Source organism: Manduca sexta, chromosome 8 (assembly GCF_014839805.1).
Source record: "Manduca sexta isolate Smith_Timp_Sample1 chromosome 8, JHU_Msex_v1.0, whole genome shotgun sequence".
Lineage (NCBI taxonomy): Eukaryota > Metazoa > Arthropoda > Insecta > Lepidoptera > Sphingidae > Manduca > Manduca sexta.
Window position 1 is genome coordinate 12,950,569 of NC_051122.1, and position 22,842 is coordinate 12,973,410.

The 22,842-nt window shown below is 37.2% G+C and overlaps 1 protein-coding gene across 3 annotated transcripts in view; it reads right to left on the reverse strand.

Annotated features, from left to right (window-relative positions):
- Positions 1-22,842, reverse strand: part of LOC115446338 (sorting nexin-27) — a 31,738-nt gene that overhangs the window by 8,331 nt on the left and 565 nt on the right. For 2 of the 3 annotated variants that reach the window (XM_037436482.1, XM_037436483.1), the window contains exons 2-5: positions 4,011-4,113; positions 1,967-2,237; positions 1,516-1,613; positions 265-511 (exon numbers count right to left, since the gene is read on the reverse strand). In XM_037436482.1, the coding sequence (XP_037292379.1) occupies positions 265-511; positions 1,516-1,613; positions 1,967-2,237; positions 4,011-4,113 (719 nt within the window). Of the gene's footprint in view, positions 1-264; positions 512-1,515; positions 1,614-1,966; positions 2,238-4,010; positions 4,114-8,464; positions 9,069-22,842 lie in introns of those variants that run through there. The other variant, XM_037436484.1, reaches the window with a different exon arrangement.

Genomic DNA, 22,842 nt, shown 5'->3' on the forward strand with positions numbered 1-22,842 from the left:
TGAGTTGGTAAATTAGGCCTGAAGTAGATAATATGAAAAGGTGATCTCTATGAAACGTCATATTATTATTTTTATATATCACCACTCCGCTTGTCATCAGGTGTAATGGTGACACGTTGCCGTAAAAATCGCGCTCGAAGGACCATTTTTTTTCGAGACCCATAACATAACTACCAGTATATTTTATTATTATACTATTCATATAAATAAATTATCAAATAGCACCTTTTTAATTAAACTTAATGGATAAAAAAAATCACTCACCGAAATTATACTCGACAATCTCGAACAGGTAGAAGTATTTCTGCACAGACTTGGACAGTCCTATCTTGTCGCAGACAGCGCGGTACACGTCGTCGGCGTTGGTGGACTTCAGCACTGACACCGTCACCACCTCCTTGTCCGGCAGCAGCACCTTCAGGTCCACTGGGGTCGGGTTCGAGGAGTCGTCGGAGTCTGTCAGGAACTCTTGCACCGCGTCCGACTCTGCTATCACGCGGACTGCGCATACCTGGGGGAATTGACAGGTGTAAAGGTCCGTTCAAGTGTTACGTAACGCAATTTGGAGGGGGGGGGGGGTGTCTTATAAAACGTTACGATGCGTTACAGGGGCCGGAGGGGAGTCTCATACAAAGCGTTGTGGAACATTTTTTTTTTTTTTATTTTAAAACAATAAGACTGCCTCGGTGGCGTAGTTGTATTGCACGTCCGGTACAATAGCGCTCTGAGGTCCTGGGTTCGAATCCCGGGTCGGGCAAAGTGATATTTGGGTTTTTCTGCTCGGTATCAGCCCGGAGTCTGGAATTTGTGCCCGATATGGCGATAGGCTCGCCCCCTATCACATCATGGGACGGAACATACTTGGCGAAAAGTGGGTGCCCTAGTTGCGGCTCTGCATACCCCTTCGGGGATAAAATGCGTGATGTTATGTTATGTTAAAACAATAAGTAAGATATGTTAGCGACTTTCCGATATTTTGCGTAAAATAATTGAGAATATTTCCAAAATATTGTCACTTAAGAGTTACGTAACTTTTGGAGGGGGGGGTGGGCGTATAGAAAAATGTTACGGCGCGTTACATGAGGGGGTGGGGGGGTCAAAAATCTTCAAAAATTGCGTTACGTAACACTCGAACGGCCCCTAAGTAAATTACAATGCATACACAAACTCCAATAATTAATTACACAATACACCAGTGGCGAAGCATCCACATAACTCGATTGCTACCGGCTTCCTTTTTAGGTTTATTTACTTTTGTCTTAGTTTTTGTTTCTGAAAAATTCGCTGCGATATGTTAACTAAGGCATTTGTTATTTGCTTCGAATTACCTTTTGAAAACTTTCACCCTTCGCCACTGCAGTACATTACAAATATCAAACAGTACGTTTGTGTGTATATTTTTATATACTGTGATACAAGTTACTTACATATAAATGTTTAGGCACTTACTCTAAGCTGTATACATATTTTTTTTTATTTCTTCCAGCTTAGCCATTCCTGTTCATCATACCGTACCTTCTCTAAATACTGTTCGAGTCCTCTTCTCCTTGCGTCCAACTGCTGTTCGCTCAGCGTGAACGGCCATTTGCCCGGCAGTTTGGGGAAATTGAAACCTGCAAACAATGTTTCACAAAATTATTTTATAAGTATACTAATTTTGCTGATGTCAAAGGATTATGAACCCATTTCTGAGACAAAGGTATCTTTTGTATAATGATTTTAATTGACTGGTACCAGACCAATTACAACATGAGTTAATACGCCAAGTTATTATACCGATTATTGAGACATTCCGAACCTCTCTAAGCTATTTTTTTTTTTTTATACAGACAGCAAAGTGCTCCAATTGCACTGGATGGTAAGTGGAGTAGGCTCAGAACAATGTCGACTGATGACTCATGATTACCCCTCGCCAGTCGTCACAATTATGCCGGCCTGTATCCTAAACATATCTAAAACCTCATACCAATAAACTCCTTCCTCAACAGCTGATGCAGCGCGGCGAACTCCCTGTACCTCCGGCTGCACAGATGTCGCCCCGCCATGTGTATGTTGAACGCTATGTAAGACCGGCCCGTGTTCCTCTCCATCACGACCCTGTAGTCTGGGATGGAGACGGGCAAGGACCGCTTGTCGGTGTAGTCGTAGCGCTGGTAGACGGTTGCGCGGGAGTTGGCCGCGCCGCCGATGACGCCGATGGGCGTGGAGTCGTCGCATGGCTCTAACCGCTCTGCTTCCTGGGGGATGGGTTAGTTAGCTTTTGTTGAGGTTGCATAGGCAAACACAAGGCCTCTTTATAATATAATGTGAACTGGCAGCATAACAGTATCTATTTTAATTATTGTATTACGAATTACGCCGGCGATAGCTTAGTTGGTTGTGGAACGGACTGCTGAGACGAATGTCCGCAGGTTCAAATCCCAAAGGCACACAAATCTGAGTTTTCTAAAAATGATGTGTGTATTCTTTGTAAATTATCACTTGCTTTAACGGTGAAGGAAAAACATCGTGAGGAAACCTGCATACCTGAGAAATTTTCGATAGGAATTTTAGAGGGCGTGTGAAGTCTACCAATCCGCATTAGGCCAGCGTGGTGGACTAAGGCCTAATCCCTCTCAGTGGTTGAGGAAGCCCGTGCCTAACAGTGGGACAGTATATAATACAGGGCTAATAATATTATTACGAATTTATAACAATGTCATGTTGTTACCAAGCGCTGTGTGCTATCTAGTTACAGTTGTTTTCTAACGTGTAATATATTAGAAAAATACAATCTATCTTATTGTACCGAAAATCTAGTTTACTTTCACGCTTATTCTGGTGTACAACTCTGCAAGAGTGACTCAAAGCCCAAGAGTTTTGACGGTTTTGCGTAAAATTATGGTGGCATTATGGGTAAAATGCCACGGACTCCAGGACGCCCTATTCCAATTATCTGATACAACCCTTAATGGTGTATTTATGCCACTGGTTTGGAGTGAGAACTCTTATGTGATAATGAAGACAGTCTTTAATGATTAAAGCCTCCTTTAGGTCAACGATTTTAATTAATAAATATTTGAAATCAGTTTGTTTTCAATGTACATTCAAGTAATACATTTTGACCTTGAAGAGTATCTTCAAATACATACTACATAGATCATAGAAATGGTATTTATTAAAGAATCGGCCACTTATAAAGTGCATAGCCGCTTCGTCCAGTCGTGAGTACCTAATTAACACATTTTAATACGTTGTAGAGCGATTCTCAAGTCGTCAGACCAACTAGTAGCAAGTAGGAAATATCTACCATTGTAATTAAAAGACTTAATCGCCTCAAACACACACTTTAATCATAGGCGCAGAATATCACGCAAAAGTCTTAGCAAATATCTTCCCCTCGTCCACCGTCCTAAATATTGATGATCAAGATCAATTATTGCAAGCAATAATCGCACGCACTCATAGCTAAGTATACAAGTTACAGCTATTCTATAATGATTTCTTATGTTTACGCGAATGTTAGACATTGAAATTAAACTAATTTTCGGATTCTATCGCGGTGCTAGTATTTTATTTTCTCCCGACGTTTCGAAGACTTTGCAGCCTTCATGGTCACGGGGGGGACTGAGGTGTTGTTCATCCGTAAAGTCAAAGTTACAATATCTACCTACATTTTACAATTATACAACTTTTTAAATTTTTTAAATTTTAGCTGTTGGTGGTCCGATCTACGCAGAATGAGCTCACAGTGTCTTGAAGTCTGGCAGCCGGTCTTTTGGGTTCCGATTTAATTAAATGTAGTCTACATTTAATTAAATCGGAACCCAGCTTTACAAAGACTCAATTCTACAAAACAAACTAAAAATTAAAAAATTTAATAGTGAAACAACAGTTTCGTGACCCATGAACTCTACTAGCACCGCGATAGAATCCGAAAATTAGTTTAATTTCAATACAGCTATTCTATTAAACGCATTCACATTTAACATTATTTTTGTTTTTGACGTGTTAAAAATTGTGGTGCTCACCCTGGGCGTAACCGAGATGACAGTGAGCGTGAGGCAATCACCGCCGGACTTGATGAGGTCCACAACTTGTCTGTGAGTGGAGCCTTCCACGTTCACGCCATTCCTGGAACAACAATAAATGTTATATTATAATTAGACAGCTTATAAATTCTGAAAAATGTTGAACTGTGGTGGCCAAAATGATGCTCTTTTGTCATACCATAAGTACCATACACACAGAAAGTAAAGTAGATGACAACAACGACATAATGGCACCGTTATCCAGATGGCCTCGAAAACCTGATTCTATGATAAGTAACAACAAAACTACGTCACGCATGGTATTTAACAGGGATGTTATGGATATGAAATTTCGGATCTGGATATGGACATGGGAATAAAATTATATCGGTTACGGATATGTAATTATTTCGGATTATCCGTTAGTTTCGGATAGTTTCGGTTACGGATAATAGATTAAATAAAAATAAAAATAGTATTCAGTGAAATAGTGCCACCTGCTCGCCGTGAAAAGTTTTTATCACACTGTTTACATTTTGCAAAATTAACATTAACTCGATAAAAAATCTCCAAATGAAACTCTGCTTTGAACGCATTTTGTCCTTATAAATCAATTTAGTTACGTAACACAGCACTTTTCCTTCATTTTGTAAAATTAAGCACATAATAATAATAATAATATCAGCCCTGTATTAAATACTTGCCCACTGCTGAGCACGGGCCTCCTCTACTACTGAGAGGGATTAAATTTAGCACATACCTACACATAAATAAAAAATGACCATTTATGAAACAGGTTACGTTATGTCTAAAAATAACAAAAAAAAAATTATGCATTATTCACGTGGCACGCGAGAGGAGAAACAAAAACCTGTCGTAACATATTATCAGTAACTAATCCGAAACTTTTGTAACGGATACGGTTACGGTTACGGATATATTTTTATTTCGGATATCTGATAGTTTCGGTTACAGTTACGGAGCTCCATAACATCCCTGGTATTTAAGACTTTTATAAATTAGGTAAGTCTATTCAATTATTTCACTCGACTGCTCCAGAACGATATAAAATTTCTTCGAAGGGTTGCCGGTGTTTAGTGTAGGATGAAGGTATTTTATCAATTCTAAATACTTATACCTATCCAAAAATACTGGAAGTGGAATCTGATTCTATAAGGAGGGAGAAAATCCCTTGCAAATAATCTCGCATACAAATTGAGCTTATAATATCTATTACTCAGTCTATGCTGCGAATTACGTATAATATACTTTGATAGATTTACCTTTACATCATATTAGAGGCCCCTGCAATAATATTTAGGTGGTCTTCAATCAACACGCAGATTTAACAGTCGCTTTTGGTTTTAGTCATCCAAATATTTTTATTTCAGTAAAAGCGTAACTCAGTAAACACATTTCCCATGAATCATCCTTCCGAACGATAAACAAGAAATTCGGAGAATACTGTAGGCCTAGTATTGAGAAATTAGGTAACATTACTTTGTCTATATATGTATGCAGTGAAGCAGCCGTGTTTGTTCTATTTCTAGTACTGCAACTTGAGCGGTGCTAGGGGTGCCAAGGCGAAGGACACCAAACCCCGGAGAGCGCAGAAATAACCAAACAAGAGCCAAGTTTTGCATCACGCATGATCACAGTTACAGAAGCTCGCACCGGCCCCATAAAAAGCAAGTTACGCTACTATGTATTCTGATTATAATGTAGCATGTATAAGGTAGTATGACCGAAAAACGCCCGGTTTCTAACAGTTGACCATCTATGTGTTTGGTATTTTTTTGTGTTGTAGTGTAAAAGTATCCTACGATTTTTGTTTGGTTCTATTATTATAATAAATCAAGCTTGTACCCAGCTGAGTCTGCGCTGTTATATTAACAAAAGTCAGCTGTCAAAACCCGTCTCAAATTGTGACTTAATTTTTTTTTATTAAATATCGACTATCTTAAGATGTCGACCTACATATTTCGTCTTACTTACTATCGCACTTGAGAGCGAAATTGACTTGTATTCATTAATACGAGCCCTTGGGTGACAAGCGCAGTACAGGGCCAAATAATTTGTAACAACAATTAATTTGCAATCGAACATTACTTACTCAAATACATTCAAAGCTTTGAACAGATATCGAAATCACTTAAACTTAAAGACTATTTATTGGTGTGTCTATTCCATATTTATCTATCGCGACCAATCTTTATTCCTGGGCCGCCTCTTTAGGCTGTGTATTGCAGTCAATACTGCGAATTTTATGTAGTATTTCAAACACTACTATCGCACAAGGATAAGATGCAAACAATAACAAGTGCATTTTACAAATAGCATAATTCCGTTCTAATGTTAGTAGGCAACGTTTGTTTAATATTGCATCATCATTGCGCATCGGCTGTGTATCTTTCGGATGCCTTCAGACCTTTAAGCGTGGGTCTTAACCTGTGTCTCGGCCGCCATATTGGATAAATTATAAGGTGACATTGTGATTTATAACATCCCATGAGACGAATATGAAATGGAAAGATAAGCTAGAATTGTGATAAGGCCGTAGATTTGAATTTTAAACAGAAACTAGGAAACTATAACTTTTCAAAGTCTTGTTATTTATAATTCCCTGATTTAATGATGAAAACATTGAGTAAGCCTCCTTATTTGATAATTCTTCAAAAGTTTCCTAAATATGTGTCGACCTTATTAGAGACTTAAATATTTTGGACGGGGACCACCACCACCTGCTATATCTTTTTGTTCAGGTACAGTAAATGAATCCGCCACCTCGTTATTATTGTACTAGCTTTTGCCCGCGGCTCCGCCCGCGTTATAAAGTTTTTCAGGCTAAAGTTTTCCGTTATAAAAGTAGTAGTTTCCCGGGAGCCTTGTTCTTCCCAGGGTCTCAAACTGTCTCCATACCAAATTTCATCTTAATACGTTGGGTAGTTTTTGAGTTTAACACGTTCAGGCAGACAGATGCAGCGGGGGACTTTGTTTTATAATATATTTTTTAGAACTTTTTAAGGGGAACAATCCCGTCATACATCATTGTTGCATAACTTTAATCGTTTACGCAGCGCACGCAACGGAAGCTCTCAAAACTAATAAATTTTCCCCGTTTTTGCAACATGTTTCATTACTGTTCCGCTCCTATTGGTCATAGCGTGATTATATATAGCCTATAGCACTCCAGGAACAAAGGGCTATCCAACACAAAAAGATTTTTTCAGTTGAAACCAGTAGTTCCTGAGATTAGACATTACTGCTCCTATTGGTCATAGCGTGATGATATATAACTTTAAGCACTCCACAAACAAAGGACTATTCAACACAAAAAGAATTTTTCAGTTTGAATCGGTAGTTTCTGAGATTAGCCATTACTGCTCCGCTCCTATTGGGTATAGCGTGATGATATATAGCCTATAGCACTCCACGAACAAAGGGCTATCCAACGCAAAAAGAATTTTTCAGTTTGGACCGGTAGTTCCTGAGATTAGCGCGTTCAAACAAACAAACAAACAAACTCTTCAGCTTTATATAATAGTATAGATTTCAGCGCGTATTTTCCGCGTGGCATCGCGTAGTTCGCCAATTAAGATAATTCATAGATCAAAGGATAATTGCGATACGTTAATTAGAGCGTAATTACAGCATCGTAGGTTAAACGGTTAATATGATATAACGCTCGTTATAGTAGTGCTTTTTACAATTTATGATCTAAACTTGAGACTGCCTTGGTGGCGTAGTTGTAGTGCATTCGCAGTACAGCAGCGCTATGAGGTCCTGGGTTCGAATCCCGTGTCGGACAAAGTGATATTTGAGTTTCTATGGTCTGTATCTGCCCGGAGTCTGGAACTTGTGCTCGATATGGCGATAGGTTTACCCCCTATCACATCATGGGACGGACTACACTTAGTGAAAAGTGGGTTGCGCCTCTGCATACCTCTTCGGAGATAAAGGCGTGATGTATGTTGTGTGATCTAAAGCCGTAGTTAAGACGCCTTTCTATAATCGTTGACGCTAATGTAAAACAAATATATATTCGACTACAAAGTCTACTGCTTACATATGTCATTCCAATATTAAATTTGTTTTATATTTGCAGTAACGATTATAGAAAGGCGTCTTGGCTACGGCCCCTGGATAGATTATCCCACAGCTCACAGTCACTCCTGTTGAATCGCAATAAACAATAACATTTAGGCACAATGTCCACATGCCCTATCCTACGATATTGGTATCGGTGTAAAACACTTATTAAGAATGTTATACACGATTTGACAAAGTTTTTTCGATCTTGCCGATGTCAACCGGCGGCGTGCTGAGCTCCTAAATTAGAATAATTCAAACAGTTGCACATGGGAATCGAACCCGCACTCTCTTGGCCCTCGACTACATTGCCACTAGACCATGAATGACATAATATGGTGACTTATTTAACTAAAACAATTTACCCAGCAGTAACAGTCACCGGCACTTCATTCTCCAAATCGTATATCTCGAATCCGGAACTTGCACAATAATAGAAACAGTATCTAAAGTTCCCCGCGCCCCCCCTTTGCACCCCCTCCATTTGTCCACAAAACACACTTCCACCATTGACACGGGATCACTTCACGCGCACGTATTACAACATAATAGTCGAACGACGCTGGTCACGGTATAAATCTTCAAATTTGACTACTAAATTTCGATCAATAACTGTCTAAAATTATAAAAGCGCTCGATTTATTTCTTTCGTTTAGTAAATAAATGATTATAGGGTTTTCAAATATATCTTCATCGAATTTAATATCAAGTCTCTTGCAGTCACAGCAGGATATCCACCCACAAATAAATCACTATCCTCAACAGATACCTATTTTCCCATTGGATTTAAAATTGAGATAACCTCGATACAAATCCGCCCACTGGTTGCTATCGAGATTACAACGTAAACTGTGTTTTATAACGGATTGTCACTTGCACACTGCGATAATATCGAATTGGTAATGAGTTAATTAATGTCGATGCATTGATAGTGAACTATTGCGACGTTTCGTAGTTTCATGTTCTCGTGTTGATGACTGACGATTCAATGCCAATTGTTGCTATTGGTATTAAATGAGCTATATTAGATCGTTATACAAAGAGCTATGAACAATTTACGTTATGAACTATTTTATTTAGATGTTGCATCAAGTCATATAAACGCAGAATTTAGTTGGAATACATTAATGCATTCTGTGGTATTTCAAGACCAATTTTTTTTGGAACCTGACTATGTGTTTGCTAGTCTAGCAATGGCTGGTTTATACAAACACATCTGACTTTTGGATAAGCGCTTGAGTCGCTCACAACTCTTGAAAGATTAAGCCACTATGTTGAGGGCAACCCAATAGCGGCTTACGAACCTCCACTCAAGACAGTCACTGGGAGAGGATGTATCATCAACGATTATGAAGATCTCTGTGACCGGTCTGTTTATACAAAGCGAATTTGATTAAATAATCTTATTAATATAAATGTGAAGGATGGACAAATTGTTTGTACGTTTAGATGTTTAAAGTACCGATAGAAAGCACCATTATCTCAGTTTCCTCTATTAGAATTTTATCTTAGAATTCACGAACACCGACTATAAGGCAGAAGTCAAATAATTCATAAAGCAAAATCGGTAACTACAATACTATGACCGTTTTATGCGCATTCCGCATTCGCTACGATAAATGAAACACTATTTCCGAACAAACGATAAAGGAATGTTTCAAATAGGTCACACATTCACTCGATACGGCGCATCAAATAATATCTACGCTCTAAACAAATCACTTGTTTATCGGAGTCTTGGATAATTTTCTATTCCACTAACTGCTGTTCAGTCCTACTGTGGTTCGGCGCAACTCATGTTTAAAACACGCTGACTTAATTTTATTACTATCTGCCTGTCTGATAAAGACTAGAGCAAGTCTTCGAAAAACCCAACCAATCTTACCTACGTGGGAGTCAAACTCACGATGTTCAGAAGCACAGCTCATATACACTGCTTCTCGATTAAGAACGCCATGGTATTAAATGCATTGATTTTGTTCACATTTTATACAAGTCACTCTTGTCGATACTATAGCCTACATTAATACGTGTGTTTCCTCTTACAAAACTGAATACCTGCTAAAAATAACTTATCTGTCATTTATTTGCATGTCTGAACGAATTATTCTATTTCAATGGGTTCCCAGTCTCATTTGAGTCACTGAGATTAAGGTAATAATTAAACGAAAATGATTAGCTTAAAATAAACGTTAAGTGAAGGTGCAACCCTTGGTGGGAAAATAATTAGCCAAGAATCAACTTTACGTCTAAGTGCAATCCTTGGTGGAACTAGAGAATCTCGTGATATTGATAATATGTTTTTTGTTTTTATTTATAGCCGCTAATACTTATTTTAGTTGATATAGTGTTATGCTCTCTCCCTGGCACATCATAGAGCGTAGACGCTGAGCTACATAAGAGTGCATTAGTTGTGGTCCCAACCTTTTGGGAACAAGCGTTAGCTTAGCTCACAATAAGTACAATTTTGGCAATAAACGTCTCATTTTAAATTTGATCGATGTTTTATAGATATAGTCAATCTATAGAAACATAATCATCACTGATATCTTCAACGAGTTCATATCCAGATTTAATGAGTCAAATTATAAATCGTCCGAATGCACAGACATTAATACGAGTGACAAATTTCTAGCGTGACAGATAAAGGATAAAATAGGTTAGTGGAGTATTGGGCGTGTGGTGTGGTGTCGACGCGTATTATCGCGCTAATGAGACTGTGTTAGTGTCAGAAGGACGCGGTGTCCACACTCGGTACTGGACTGAGCCGGTTTACGACAAACTCTGAGATTGTCAAACTATTAAAAGGATTAGGTCTAGCAGATGGAAAAATCGTCTTCTGATTGAAAATAACCTGGAAATGTATTGAAAGTTGTAGATACGAAGGAAGTCGCAATATAGGTATATGACTTCATGATATTTGCATTTACAAAAACATAACAATAGCTGTTTTTTCTATTCATAATACAATTATGGTAATAATATTAATGTCCAATTCAGGTTCTACAAAACAAACTTTATAAGCATGTTGCAAAAATATTTGATTAACTTTTAGACCAAAGCTGACCTCGCTTACACGCACTGCTGATGACTCACCAACCACATTAGCCGAACCCGAGTAAGATTTCCATATAAACAAACCTCACTGCGCTCTGTCATCAACAAATTCTTCGTATACAACTCTTAGATCGATTTCTTATTCATGACGAATGGCAATAACACGTCGAAAGATTGGGTCCTGGGTTCGAATCCCAGGTCGGGCAAAGTGATAAATGGGTTTTTCTGCTCAATATCAGCCCGGAGTCTGGAAATTGTGCTCGATATGGCGATAGGCTCGCTCCCTATCACATCCTGGGTCGGAACACACTCGGCGAAAAGTGGGTGCCCTGGTTGCACCTCTGCATACCCCTTCGGGAATAAAATGCGTGATGGTGTGTGTAAGATTGGTAGAGATTGGTAGACCAACCACCAGTATACCTGATTTACTAGCATATAAACTTTCCAATTATACTTCTCAGTAAATCTTGTACAAAAAATGTTATGTTTAAAATCCAACTTTGGGAACCGTTAACTAAATCGATATTGATACAATTATGTTTTGTATTAATGTTGTAAATAAGGAAAATGAAATAACGACCGTTCTTGTGTCTACTTCAACTCCATCGAGTGAAGTAGTATATTCATAAAATACGAAGGTTCAAAACCCAAAGGCACGCACCTCTGACTTTCTAAAGTCATATGTGTATTCTTTGAGAATTATCACTTACCTGTCGGTGAAGCAAAACATTGTGAGGAACCCAGCATATATCTGAAGTTTTCCATAAGAATTTCGAAGGCATGTGAAGTATGCCAACCTGCATAAGGCCAGCGTAGTGGATTGAGGTTTAAAACCCTCTCAATAGTAGGAGCCTATGCCCAGCAGTAGGACAGTATATAATACAGGGGTGGTATATAATAGAAAAAAAAATATCAAATGTAATAACAGGAATGCCTAATGAACATACCAGGGTCACGATGGTGTTGCATATCTGAATACTTTGTAATTCAAAGCTCTGATTGATGGATAACTTCTGTTTATGAGCAGTTGTGACGCTCGCTAACTCGTCACATAGCGGCATAAAAACATTTCTTTAAACATGCAAAACATACCCAAACTCCACACTTGAACTAAAAGCCGTACACCGCGGTTCGTAAAGACACTTCACTGCGTTAAACATTTTCAACTATACCCCATAAACATACGCACGAAATCTCTTTGAGCGATGACGCAAACGCACGTAGAGGGGTGAGCAGGATTATAAATCGTATTCACCAGGTCAGTAACAAAAACCTGATTAAATGTTGAAATAAAGTCGTTTATGGCAAAGCAGATAAATTAACGAGTGGGTTACATACATACATACCCTTACGCTTTTTCTGCTTTCCGGGGTAAGCAGAGATCGGCCTGAGAGAGGCCTAATGAGACTCTGGCCTGATAATGAATAGAAAAACTCAAATCAATATCAGTGGATCACTTGACGGCAAGTTATCCGAAGCATTTAAGATATGTTCTTACAATGCTAGAACGATATTTGTGGATGCGTTAGTGACTTTAAATAGAGGAAATTAAGTAGTTTAATAATAACAATATAAATTTACTAAACAGATGTTTTCCATGATTCCAATCCTCAATCCGATTCCGAGGATGGACCAATCAAAATAACTCATTTGTAAGCATGTCAAAATACTGTTGTGATCGGTCCAATTTTGACATAGATCGAAAAGAGCGTTTGGTATAGTTAATTGATAATGGTGGTATGCATTACATTAAAATTGTTACTTCATGTTGCTTTACTGTAAGACACACATCCACGGTTAACTGTCGACTTTACTTCTACCATACAACAACACCATGGTGTAGCGTTTTCGATTCCTAACCGATATATCATAGATGTACTATGTTTAGAGACTTTCCCGATCTCACACCCACCACTACAACTCCTGTAAGCCAGGATCAGCAGTGGCACGCATTTTATGACACCGAGGAGTGAAGCTCGGCGAGTCTCAGGGAAAACTAATTCGTCTTTATAAAGATTATTAGATGCATTATTTGCTATTTCTGGTTTGTGTTTTGTGGTAGTTAATGCAAAACAAGACTTGTATATAAGCGTGTACAGTAGTTTTATTAAATATGCAAATGTATACTGTCCGTCTGGTTGCGTGTATTTAAACGATGGCTGTTTCATTGTCACCTGTGCCACTTTGTGTGCGTGGATTTTTATTTTTTTTTTTTTTTTTAATATTTCTTGAATATTTAAATCGCTTAATGATTTCTTATGTTTATGCGAATGTTAGACATCGAAATTAAACTATTGTTTTAAATTGTACAATTGTAAAATGTAGGTAGATATTGTGAGTGACTTTTCGGATGATCAACAGCTCAGTCCGCTCTGTGACCATGACGGCTGCAGTCTTTGAAACGTCGAGAATAATCATAATATAAAAAAGAACTTTATTATCCGAAAAATAATTTCATTTCGTTTCAATTAGCTGTGCCGGCGTTTCTGTGAACATAATACTAGATCTTGCATTATCAGTTCAGCCGTTTTTAGCGATGCATAAATAAACAGACTCTGTATATATGTATAAATAAATATTATTAATTTAATTCAATAACACGCTCATTTTCCTCTATATAAATAAGTAAGCAATCCTTGCGTACAATTCAAATGCATATATGTCACATCGTGTCTGTATGTACTATGTATATGATATGTATATACTATCTAGATATTGTTTTTTCCTCAACTCAAATGATTATTCGCACGTTATCAAAACTGACAGACATATTTACTGACCGTTGGATTGTCTGTAGTTATCTTTAAAGTTAAACAACTGGACATTTTTTAAAATTTAAAAATAAAAACCCAATCTTCATCTCGAGAATCAGCACGGGCAAAACCGTGATCAAAAGTGACTTCTACAATAACAAAATATTATCACAATTATAGAAATGTGATAACACAATATTGAGACGCAAATTAAGTGAATTTACAAACACGTTTAAGCAATTAAATATAGTGAAAGTGCAAGTTTTGTGATAAACACAAAGATATGTTCGAAACTGGATCAGTCCTTATACGGAGATATGTACCAATGTTTTAAAAGTGAAAGATAATGGATGTAAATTATAGATATGTGACAGAATTTATGTAAGTCAGTTTGCAGTGTAATGGCGACTGTGAGGTTCTGAATTCGATCTTGAGTATTTTACTGGTGGTAGGATATATTTGTCCGCTTGGACAGCACCGTACACAAGCTGTTAATCGCTATAATGGCCTTATTGTGTTGCGTTCCGGGATGGCTCTGTGTATACCCGGTTCAAACAGGCCGGCATAAATGTGTCGACTAGTACGTGGTAAACATTTCTCGTCAGTCTACATTCCATCTGGACCGCAATTCGCTTATCATCAGATGGAGTGGGGTATCTTTGGTGCACCCGTATGAAAAAAGAACGATTTAAGTTTTATTGTTTATTTTATTTGAACCCCTATATAAATTCCCCTGTGATATAACGGGCATTATTGAAAGAGTTTCCCCTTATTCGCCCCACAATCTACTGCTGAGGACGTAATGGTTTATTTAGAACATTGAAATTAAACAAATTTTCCGGATTCTATCGCGGTTTTTTGTATTTTATTTTTTTATTTTTCTCCCGACGTTTCGAAGACTTTGCAGCCTTCATGTTCACGGGGGGGACTGAGGTGTTGTTCATCCGCCTGTTACAGTCACAAGTCAAAGTTACAATATCTACCTACATTTTACAATTATACAACTTTTTAAAATTATTATTTATTTAGAACCCAAAGATTTAGTGAAATCTAGTTTCCTTATTCAGTGCGCCCACGTCTTATGCCTCGCTCATGAATAGGGGTCCAAGCGATCTTAAACACGATGGTTGCTCAATGACTACGCTGGGCGAGGTCGCGTGGGTTCGAATCAGCAAGGGCATTAGTTACAAATTTCTAGTCTAAGCGTTGTTTTATAGACTCTTATAAACCAGCGTTTAGTCAACAAATAAGTCCAGAAGTAAACGGGTTATTTACGCAAAACAAAAATTTATTTTGATTCATTGATAAAAATATTTACGAGAGCATCTGAGGTTTGATCAAATACCAAGTATAATAGAAAATTCTACGTAGAGTTTTGTCCGTCATGCGCGTCAAATCCACTATATTTTTTACACTTTATACATTTTATGTAAAGCCGGACTACGGAATACATTTATACCAATCAATCTGTGTTGGTGCAGACAAAACCATAGCAGGGCAAAATTCATTTCACAATATCTGTTCATTGCTCGTTATTAGACCAAGGACTAAGGAATAATAATTACAATGTCCATAAGGTAAATTCACTTCTAATTTAAAACAGCATTCTTTGAGCCGAGTAAGAAATCACGACCTGATATTTACGACTCATTGGAAGAAATTAATGGACCAATTAGCTCTCGCTACCGTGCGAGATTCGTGAAAATATCCCAGACGTTTAGAATTAGGGCTGTTTCAATGTGAAAAGTAAACTATATTAGCAGTTAACGCAAAGCTACGTTAAGGGCCTATATCACAATTTCTGAGGAAGCTACTCGTCGTCACTAGTGTGACGAGTAGCTCCATTATATTTTGTATTTGGTCCAAATACAAAAGTCACTCTAATCTATGCTCCCAAATAAATGGTAATATAATGAATACTATGTACATTAGCTGTTTAATACGAAAACTGTCTATTTAACTTACTTGAACTTGTGAAACAGACCCTTAGACTAGCATCTGTTCGTCATGATTATTTACAAGGTAAACATCGCTTACGGAAGTCAACTCTTGCAAGTGTTCTTGGTAAACTAAAGCTCGAGAGAGAGTTGGTACTCATTTGACTACCATTTTATAGTTGATAGTTATTCTGGGACATGTTGAATAACATTATCTCAGGGGCTTGGTAAAATAATATTTTCAGAATAATAGGACTGATGAAGTAGAAAGAAAAGATGTTATACCAAATCCGATTACTCAAAATTGTTTGACACAAGTGAACACGTAATTGGGTATTATAAAGACAGTGGTGTATAAACGTCAGTTTCTTTTGGCCAGGAAATTACGCATTATCCTTTCACGTGGCCCAAATTATTTTAGTTTTCAAAATAGTATAAAATGTGACCTAAATATAACGTCGCAAAAATTATATATTTTTTTCCAAGTCGCATATAAAATTTCCAACATTAACATGGTTCAACGATACATACATTTACCCGCATCTTGGACCCATTAATTTATTCCTGATGCAAGTAACCACTTGACGCGCTAAATCGCTCAAGTGGTGCGCGAATGACGAGCGGCGAGCTTTCAATAGAACGCTTGACGCGAAACGAGCGCTGGGCTGTGACTTTATAATTGGACCTGGCTTGGGTGACCTACATCTTGTGTCTGAAAGAAACTGGGGCTAAATCCACTATTTATTTGGCACTAGTTTTTTGCTAGCTGTCCCTCTACGAATAGTTAGTAGTCTTATACCCCGCAGTGTCCAAAGATGCAGGGGCCTTATTCTCTATCCCGCACGTTATTTTAACAATGCGTAACAAGCACGGACCACAACGCATCATGTTTAGGACTATAGAAATTTGGCTTACAGAATACCATGCCACGCACATTTCTCGAAGATAACATGACATGGCCGCGTTACGCGTTTACACTATCATACAGAATAAGGGCCCAGTTCTATGCGCGTTGCAGATCGCTAGGTGACTTTAGATTAGTTCCATCCAGGGCTTTTCTTCTGGGGGCACGCGGGAGCACAGTGTCCCCATAGGAAATTTCGAAAATATCGAAAAAATGCCATTAATAAGTACAGGAAAGGAAGGGGTACAGAAAATTATGGACTTACACTTTCAAGAATTAGCCTGCCCCCAAAAAAGAAGTGACAAAAAAAGGCCAGATTCTAGCTAAATTTGTTCATACTTTTGTAACGTTCTCAGCTATACGAGCCGAGGTAAGCTAATCAAGCTTACTTCAACACGCATTACCTACGGTCAAACTCAAACCATATTGCGTTGACAACGGGCAAACAAATTACCCACATTGAGGTACAAATAAATCCCCCACGACGCGGTAATATGCTCAAATTGGTTTATTATACGAAATATACATAATAGTAATATGTAAACATAAACCTACGTAAAACGTTTACGTTAACGTAAACCAACGTAAGATATTACGGGTTCGCGAAATGATTACTCAGTCAACACTTAACAATTTACAAATATTAAAATATACAATGACGACATCGCTTCAAAACATTTTTTTCACGATCTTGGATGTAAAAACGCAAAATTAATGGGTTTTTAAACAGAACAATTAATATTTGTGAAACTCTTTCTTTTTTCCATACACAAAGATGTTAAATTAGCCTGTTTACATACAATTTTTCAGGTTTTTCGTGCAACAAAACTCTCTAACGGTATGCGACGAACTTATATCAGTCACATATTTAAATTGCAAATCATTTGTATTCATTGGTGACATAACATGTGTCAAGCGTCTACTCACTTTTGTTACAATTGCTATCGATTTATTTCGATTATCACATCATTATTTTGATAATAAATGGCGTCTTTGCTATGATTTTAACATGAAAAATTTGCGATAACTCATTTGATTTTAATGTTGGAATCACACGTTCGTCGAGCCTCAAGAAACCATTAACAGTTTAAACGTGTGGATAAGGCGTTTGGCTTATGTGGGCTTGTAAGGGTTTGTTGCTTTGTGCTTAGCGGCAGATCCGGTCGAGTGGCGGTTTTTGAACACAAGGAAGCTGACGTTCGCTTGCATTAAAGGTTGACAATATACTTCCTATCCACGTTTGCGTGTAGTCTGTTATAGAATGTCGGTCGTACGTAATTTGCGGCAATACTAGGGACGAAAATTAAAACAATTGCAGTCAACCGAAAAAATCTGATCGCTTTAAACTTTAAAATTAGAATACGGAGATTTTATTTTCATAGACACTACAACGTCACTCCTCTACACCTGATAATAAATGATAGAGATGTAGTATCATTTAACAACAGACGATAATCCCTTGTCAGACACAATTATGCCAGCGTAGATATATACGCATGCTGATTCCTCTGTGTCCAAACTCTATTGCGAGTAAACCAGAACAGATATCGCAAGACAAAGTTATTTGTAAGATTTGCAAACATGCAGTTTCTAGTGCATAGCACTGCGCGGCTAGTTTGTGCACTAGTGGTCTCGCTAACAACTCTTGGCTGGTTTTGCTGCTAACCCTTCACTTGGGGACGCGGACACTTCATATACAAAAATATTACACTAATGGGCCCGGCAGAATATGTCCTGTCACAGGCAGCATTTTATGTTACACTATCATGTTTTAGATTTCGTCAATCACCTATCGGTTGCTAAATTATTCTATGATTCAAGTTGGAAGTGAATGAACTTACATAATCACTTTTATTGAAATCGATTAGGTGATATCTGAAATTAGTGTGTACGAAAAAATATTTCCATGCAAAAATGTCATCTACTACCATCTTTACCCGTTTATTTTTCAAAATTATTGTGTCTGTGTGTGTTACTGTCCTGATTAGGAACACGATCTAAAAGAAATCAGTCAAGCCAATCAAGCCGTTGCCAAGTCATACTCATACAAAAACAACTTTAAATTGGTGGATTTTGGCCCAATGAAAAACTTACCAAAACAAAAATAATTTAAGGCGCTCATTTCTGAAACTACTAGTCAAAAAGTTCTTTCACTAGTCGGAAATTACTTTATCAATGCTATCAATGAGTGCTGCTTTTTATTCCACTGACGGATATCGACGTGGGCGTTGCTATCAACAAAAGCTAGATAAATATAACAAGGCAATTCTAGTAATAGGTAGATATCAAACGGTAAGTATCTTGTTTGCCTAACTCTTTTTGTGAGGGTATAGTGCATAATGTTGGATAACAGAAATAACAAAGCTGTGTGCGAAATCTAAAGTATTTTCAACTAGAACTAACTTTTTTCTTTATTATTTTTGTTTATTGCTTTGAACGATGAGAAGAGTTTACCTTTCGCCTGATGGTAAGCGATACAACCGACCATAAACAGTACACACATCATCCAACACCTTGAATTACAAAGTATTGTTTGACATTCCACTGCGCTCGTCATCCTGAGATATGAAATGTTAAGTCTTATATGTCCAGCAGTTACCCTGGCTCCAATGTCCTTCAAACCGGACAACAACAGTGACTACACCCTGCTGCTTGGCAGCAGAAATAGACATAGCGGTGGTACCTACCCAGGAGGACTCTCACATATGAGAGATCTACCACCAGTACCTATCCATTTATCACAATTATTCAGCAGTTTGAAACCTAAAAGGCAAAAGTCTACTGCTATATCATTGTAGACGACAATAACATATGTTTCCGTGCATATCATGTCTGGATGTTTATTTATACGACGATAACAATGTGTAGTGATGTGACATATGGTATACGTATTGTTAACATAATAATTGCTTTTTAATCTAGCCTGTTCATCCCACTTCGGTGGTCTGCTGGCAGTGCCTTAGCTATTTGGGCTCTTGCGAAAAAAAATTGTCTCTGTTATCGTACTAACTGTATGTTTGTTGGCAATAGCTGACGTATGTTCTAACTAGACCCTGTGACTTCCCTTATCGTCTTTTCTAGGACGGAAACAGAGGGCACGTGGGAGCCTCTAAATTCGGTGTCATTTGGTGGTGGCGTCAGCTGCAGTTTTTGCTTCGATGCCTAGGTCCGGCAACAATTTACGTGACCTTTTCGATTTGACAAAACATGCTTTTGATTCATATAGTATGGGTTAAATATGGCAGGAGAGACACATCAATCACGTCTAGGGGGGACAGGGAGGGAGGGGGATTAAATAGGGTGAATGATTACATGGTAGACGAGATTCGAGCACTTTAATTACGGCTGTTCCTTGCCTGTAAAGGCGAAAATGAGTTTGTTATGGTGAAGAGCATGGAAAATATATCAAGCATTTCCTTGTTGCAATGTAGGTGATAAAACATTGACGCAACCAAAGGAATGGCGTTACAATTGCTATAATGGAGTAGATTTTTTTTTTGATTGAATTATTTATTGGGCAACCATAAATTGTCCACCAATTCAGGTTTATTAGATGCATTATTAACTTGGTGGTATTGTGACCTTGACACTAAAACTGAATGGATTCTTTTAAAATGTATGTTAGTATTGTAAATCAAGCCTGAGGTTTCCATGCTGAAGACCTACAAGTGCTTCTTTGTTACAAGGTGTATGGACAAGTTGATGTAAATAAGATTATATATAATAACATAATATTAGGAATTTTGAAACAAGTTATATAGAATTGGTGTAGTAGTTCTAAGTTCTTATTTTTTTAATATTTTTGTCATAAACAGGAAAGTGTGTTTGTCAGTTTGTAATTTTACATTTTAGTGGGAAAATAGATCAACATGAATTTTCACAGGATTTTATTAGGAATTGAAATCCTGCCATGTATTTTCTAGGACTCTAATAGTAATCAGATTTTTTTATACAAGCACAGCAAAGTGACCCTACTGCACCTGATGGCAAGTGGAGTAAGGTCCAATAGAATTTGGACTAAAGAAACATGATTACCCCTCAGCAGTTGACATAATTATGCCGCCCTGTTGGAGCGGAATATACACAGACTGATCATGGAATGCGACACACTTACGCGGGCGCGGACTATGGCGTGATTTAACACCCTGGGTATTGTGGTTGCTATCTGGACAGATATAACAGATATACTACTATCAGCAACAGGGATGTTATGGATATGAAATTTCGGATATGGATATAGGAATAAAATTATATCGGTTTCGGATACGGTTACGGATATGTAATTATTTCGGATTATCCGGTAGTTTCGGATAGTTTCGGTTACGGATATTAGATAAAAGTAAAATAAATAAAAAAAAAATATTATGTAATACAGTAGGGCGACGAATACTAACTATCGTTCGTCGTCATCGTCGATTCTTAATTATCGATGAACTAATTGGGGGACATGGGTGTTAGGAAAACCTCTGTGTTTTAATGAAGTAGTGCCACCTCCTCTCCGTGAAAAGTTTTTATCACACTGTTTATATTTTGCAAAATTACCTTTCACTTGAACAAAAAAAAAAAAAAAACATACTTTGGACGCATATTGTCCTTATAAATGAATTTAGTACGTATCACAAAACTTCCTTCACTTTACTAAATAAAAAAATACTATATATGAATGAGGTTATGTTATGATTAAAAATAACAAACAAACTATACAAAATTCACGTAGCACGTCAGCGGTGAAACAAAAACCTGTCGGAACATATTATCCGTAACTTATCCGAAACTTTTATAACGGATACGGTTACGGTTACGGATATATTTTTATTTCGGATATCCGATAGTTTCGGTTACGGTTACGGAGCTCCATAACATCCCTGATCAGCAATATATTATTTTGTGATTTAACTTGGGTGTAAAATTTCGAACAAATCCAAATACTGAAATTGAGACTTCCAATAAAAATACAATCTTCACAAACTACTCCATTTATTATAAGAAGAATACTAATGGATACCATGAGATATTTTTTTACCAGTACTGGTAAATTTTGGAAGTGTTACAATAAACATTTTATTTATTACTAGCTTTTGCTCGCGGTTTCTCCCGCATGAAGGAGTTCCCTGGGATAAAAGTCCCACCATATATTTTCCTGGGATAGTAGCCTATAACCTTCCCAGGGTCTTATACTATCTCCATACCAAATTTTGCTTTCTTATACCATGTCTTATGTCGCGTTCCCGTGGGAATGGGATAAAAAGTATCCTATGTCCATCTCCTGGTTCTAAGCTACTCTCCACCAATTTTCAACCAAATTGGTTCATCCATTCTTGAGTTATAAATAGTGTAACTAACACCACTTTCTTTTATATATATATATAGATTTTCTTTAAGTCAGCAAAACAGAACAGTAAATGTCTTGGTAGCAAATCCTTAAACATCAAATAATATCTACTTACATTGAAATAACTCTTGAACCTTAATAACTTATTGTGTAATACATAACAAACAAAAAGTTCCTTGTTCACTGGCTGATATTGTGTTAAGTAATCATAATAACTATTGTCTTGTTAAACAAAACTTTATTGCTTCATACAATGGAAAGTTGTGTTGAATAATATTACTCTCTTAAAAATATGATATGGTTTATAGTATATTTTATACAAATGGCATTTAAACATAAAGCTATCATATGGCTACCATGTTTGAATAAGGACCCAATTTTAAGAAATATTAAAACATATTTTAATAGTTGCAGAAAACAATTTTTTATTTAGTAATTGTTGTTTTTGCTGGCAACAATTGTACTCAGCAGGTAAAGAAACAATTATGTAAATTAATTATACATTATACTATGCTATTTATAATGTAGTGACTGGAAACAATCACAATTGAAGCAACAAATTTATTATTGTGAATAGCAAACCAGTTGCTTTGTATTGTTGTATAACAGGTATTATTTTTATACCAAGAACTTTTCAAGAAGTTGTAACACTCCAATTTATTGCATTTACTGCATAAGATTTCCACAATGACATATATACTAATAAAATAAGAATGAATTCTTGAACTTCTTTCTACCTGAGTGTCGGAATAATAAAATT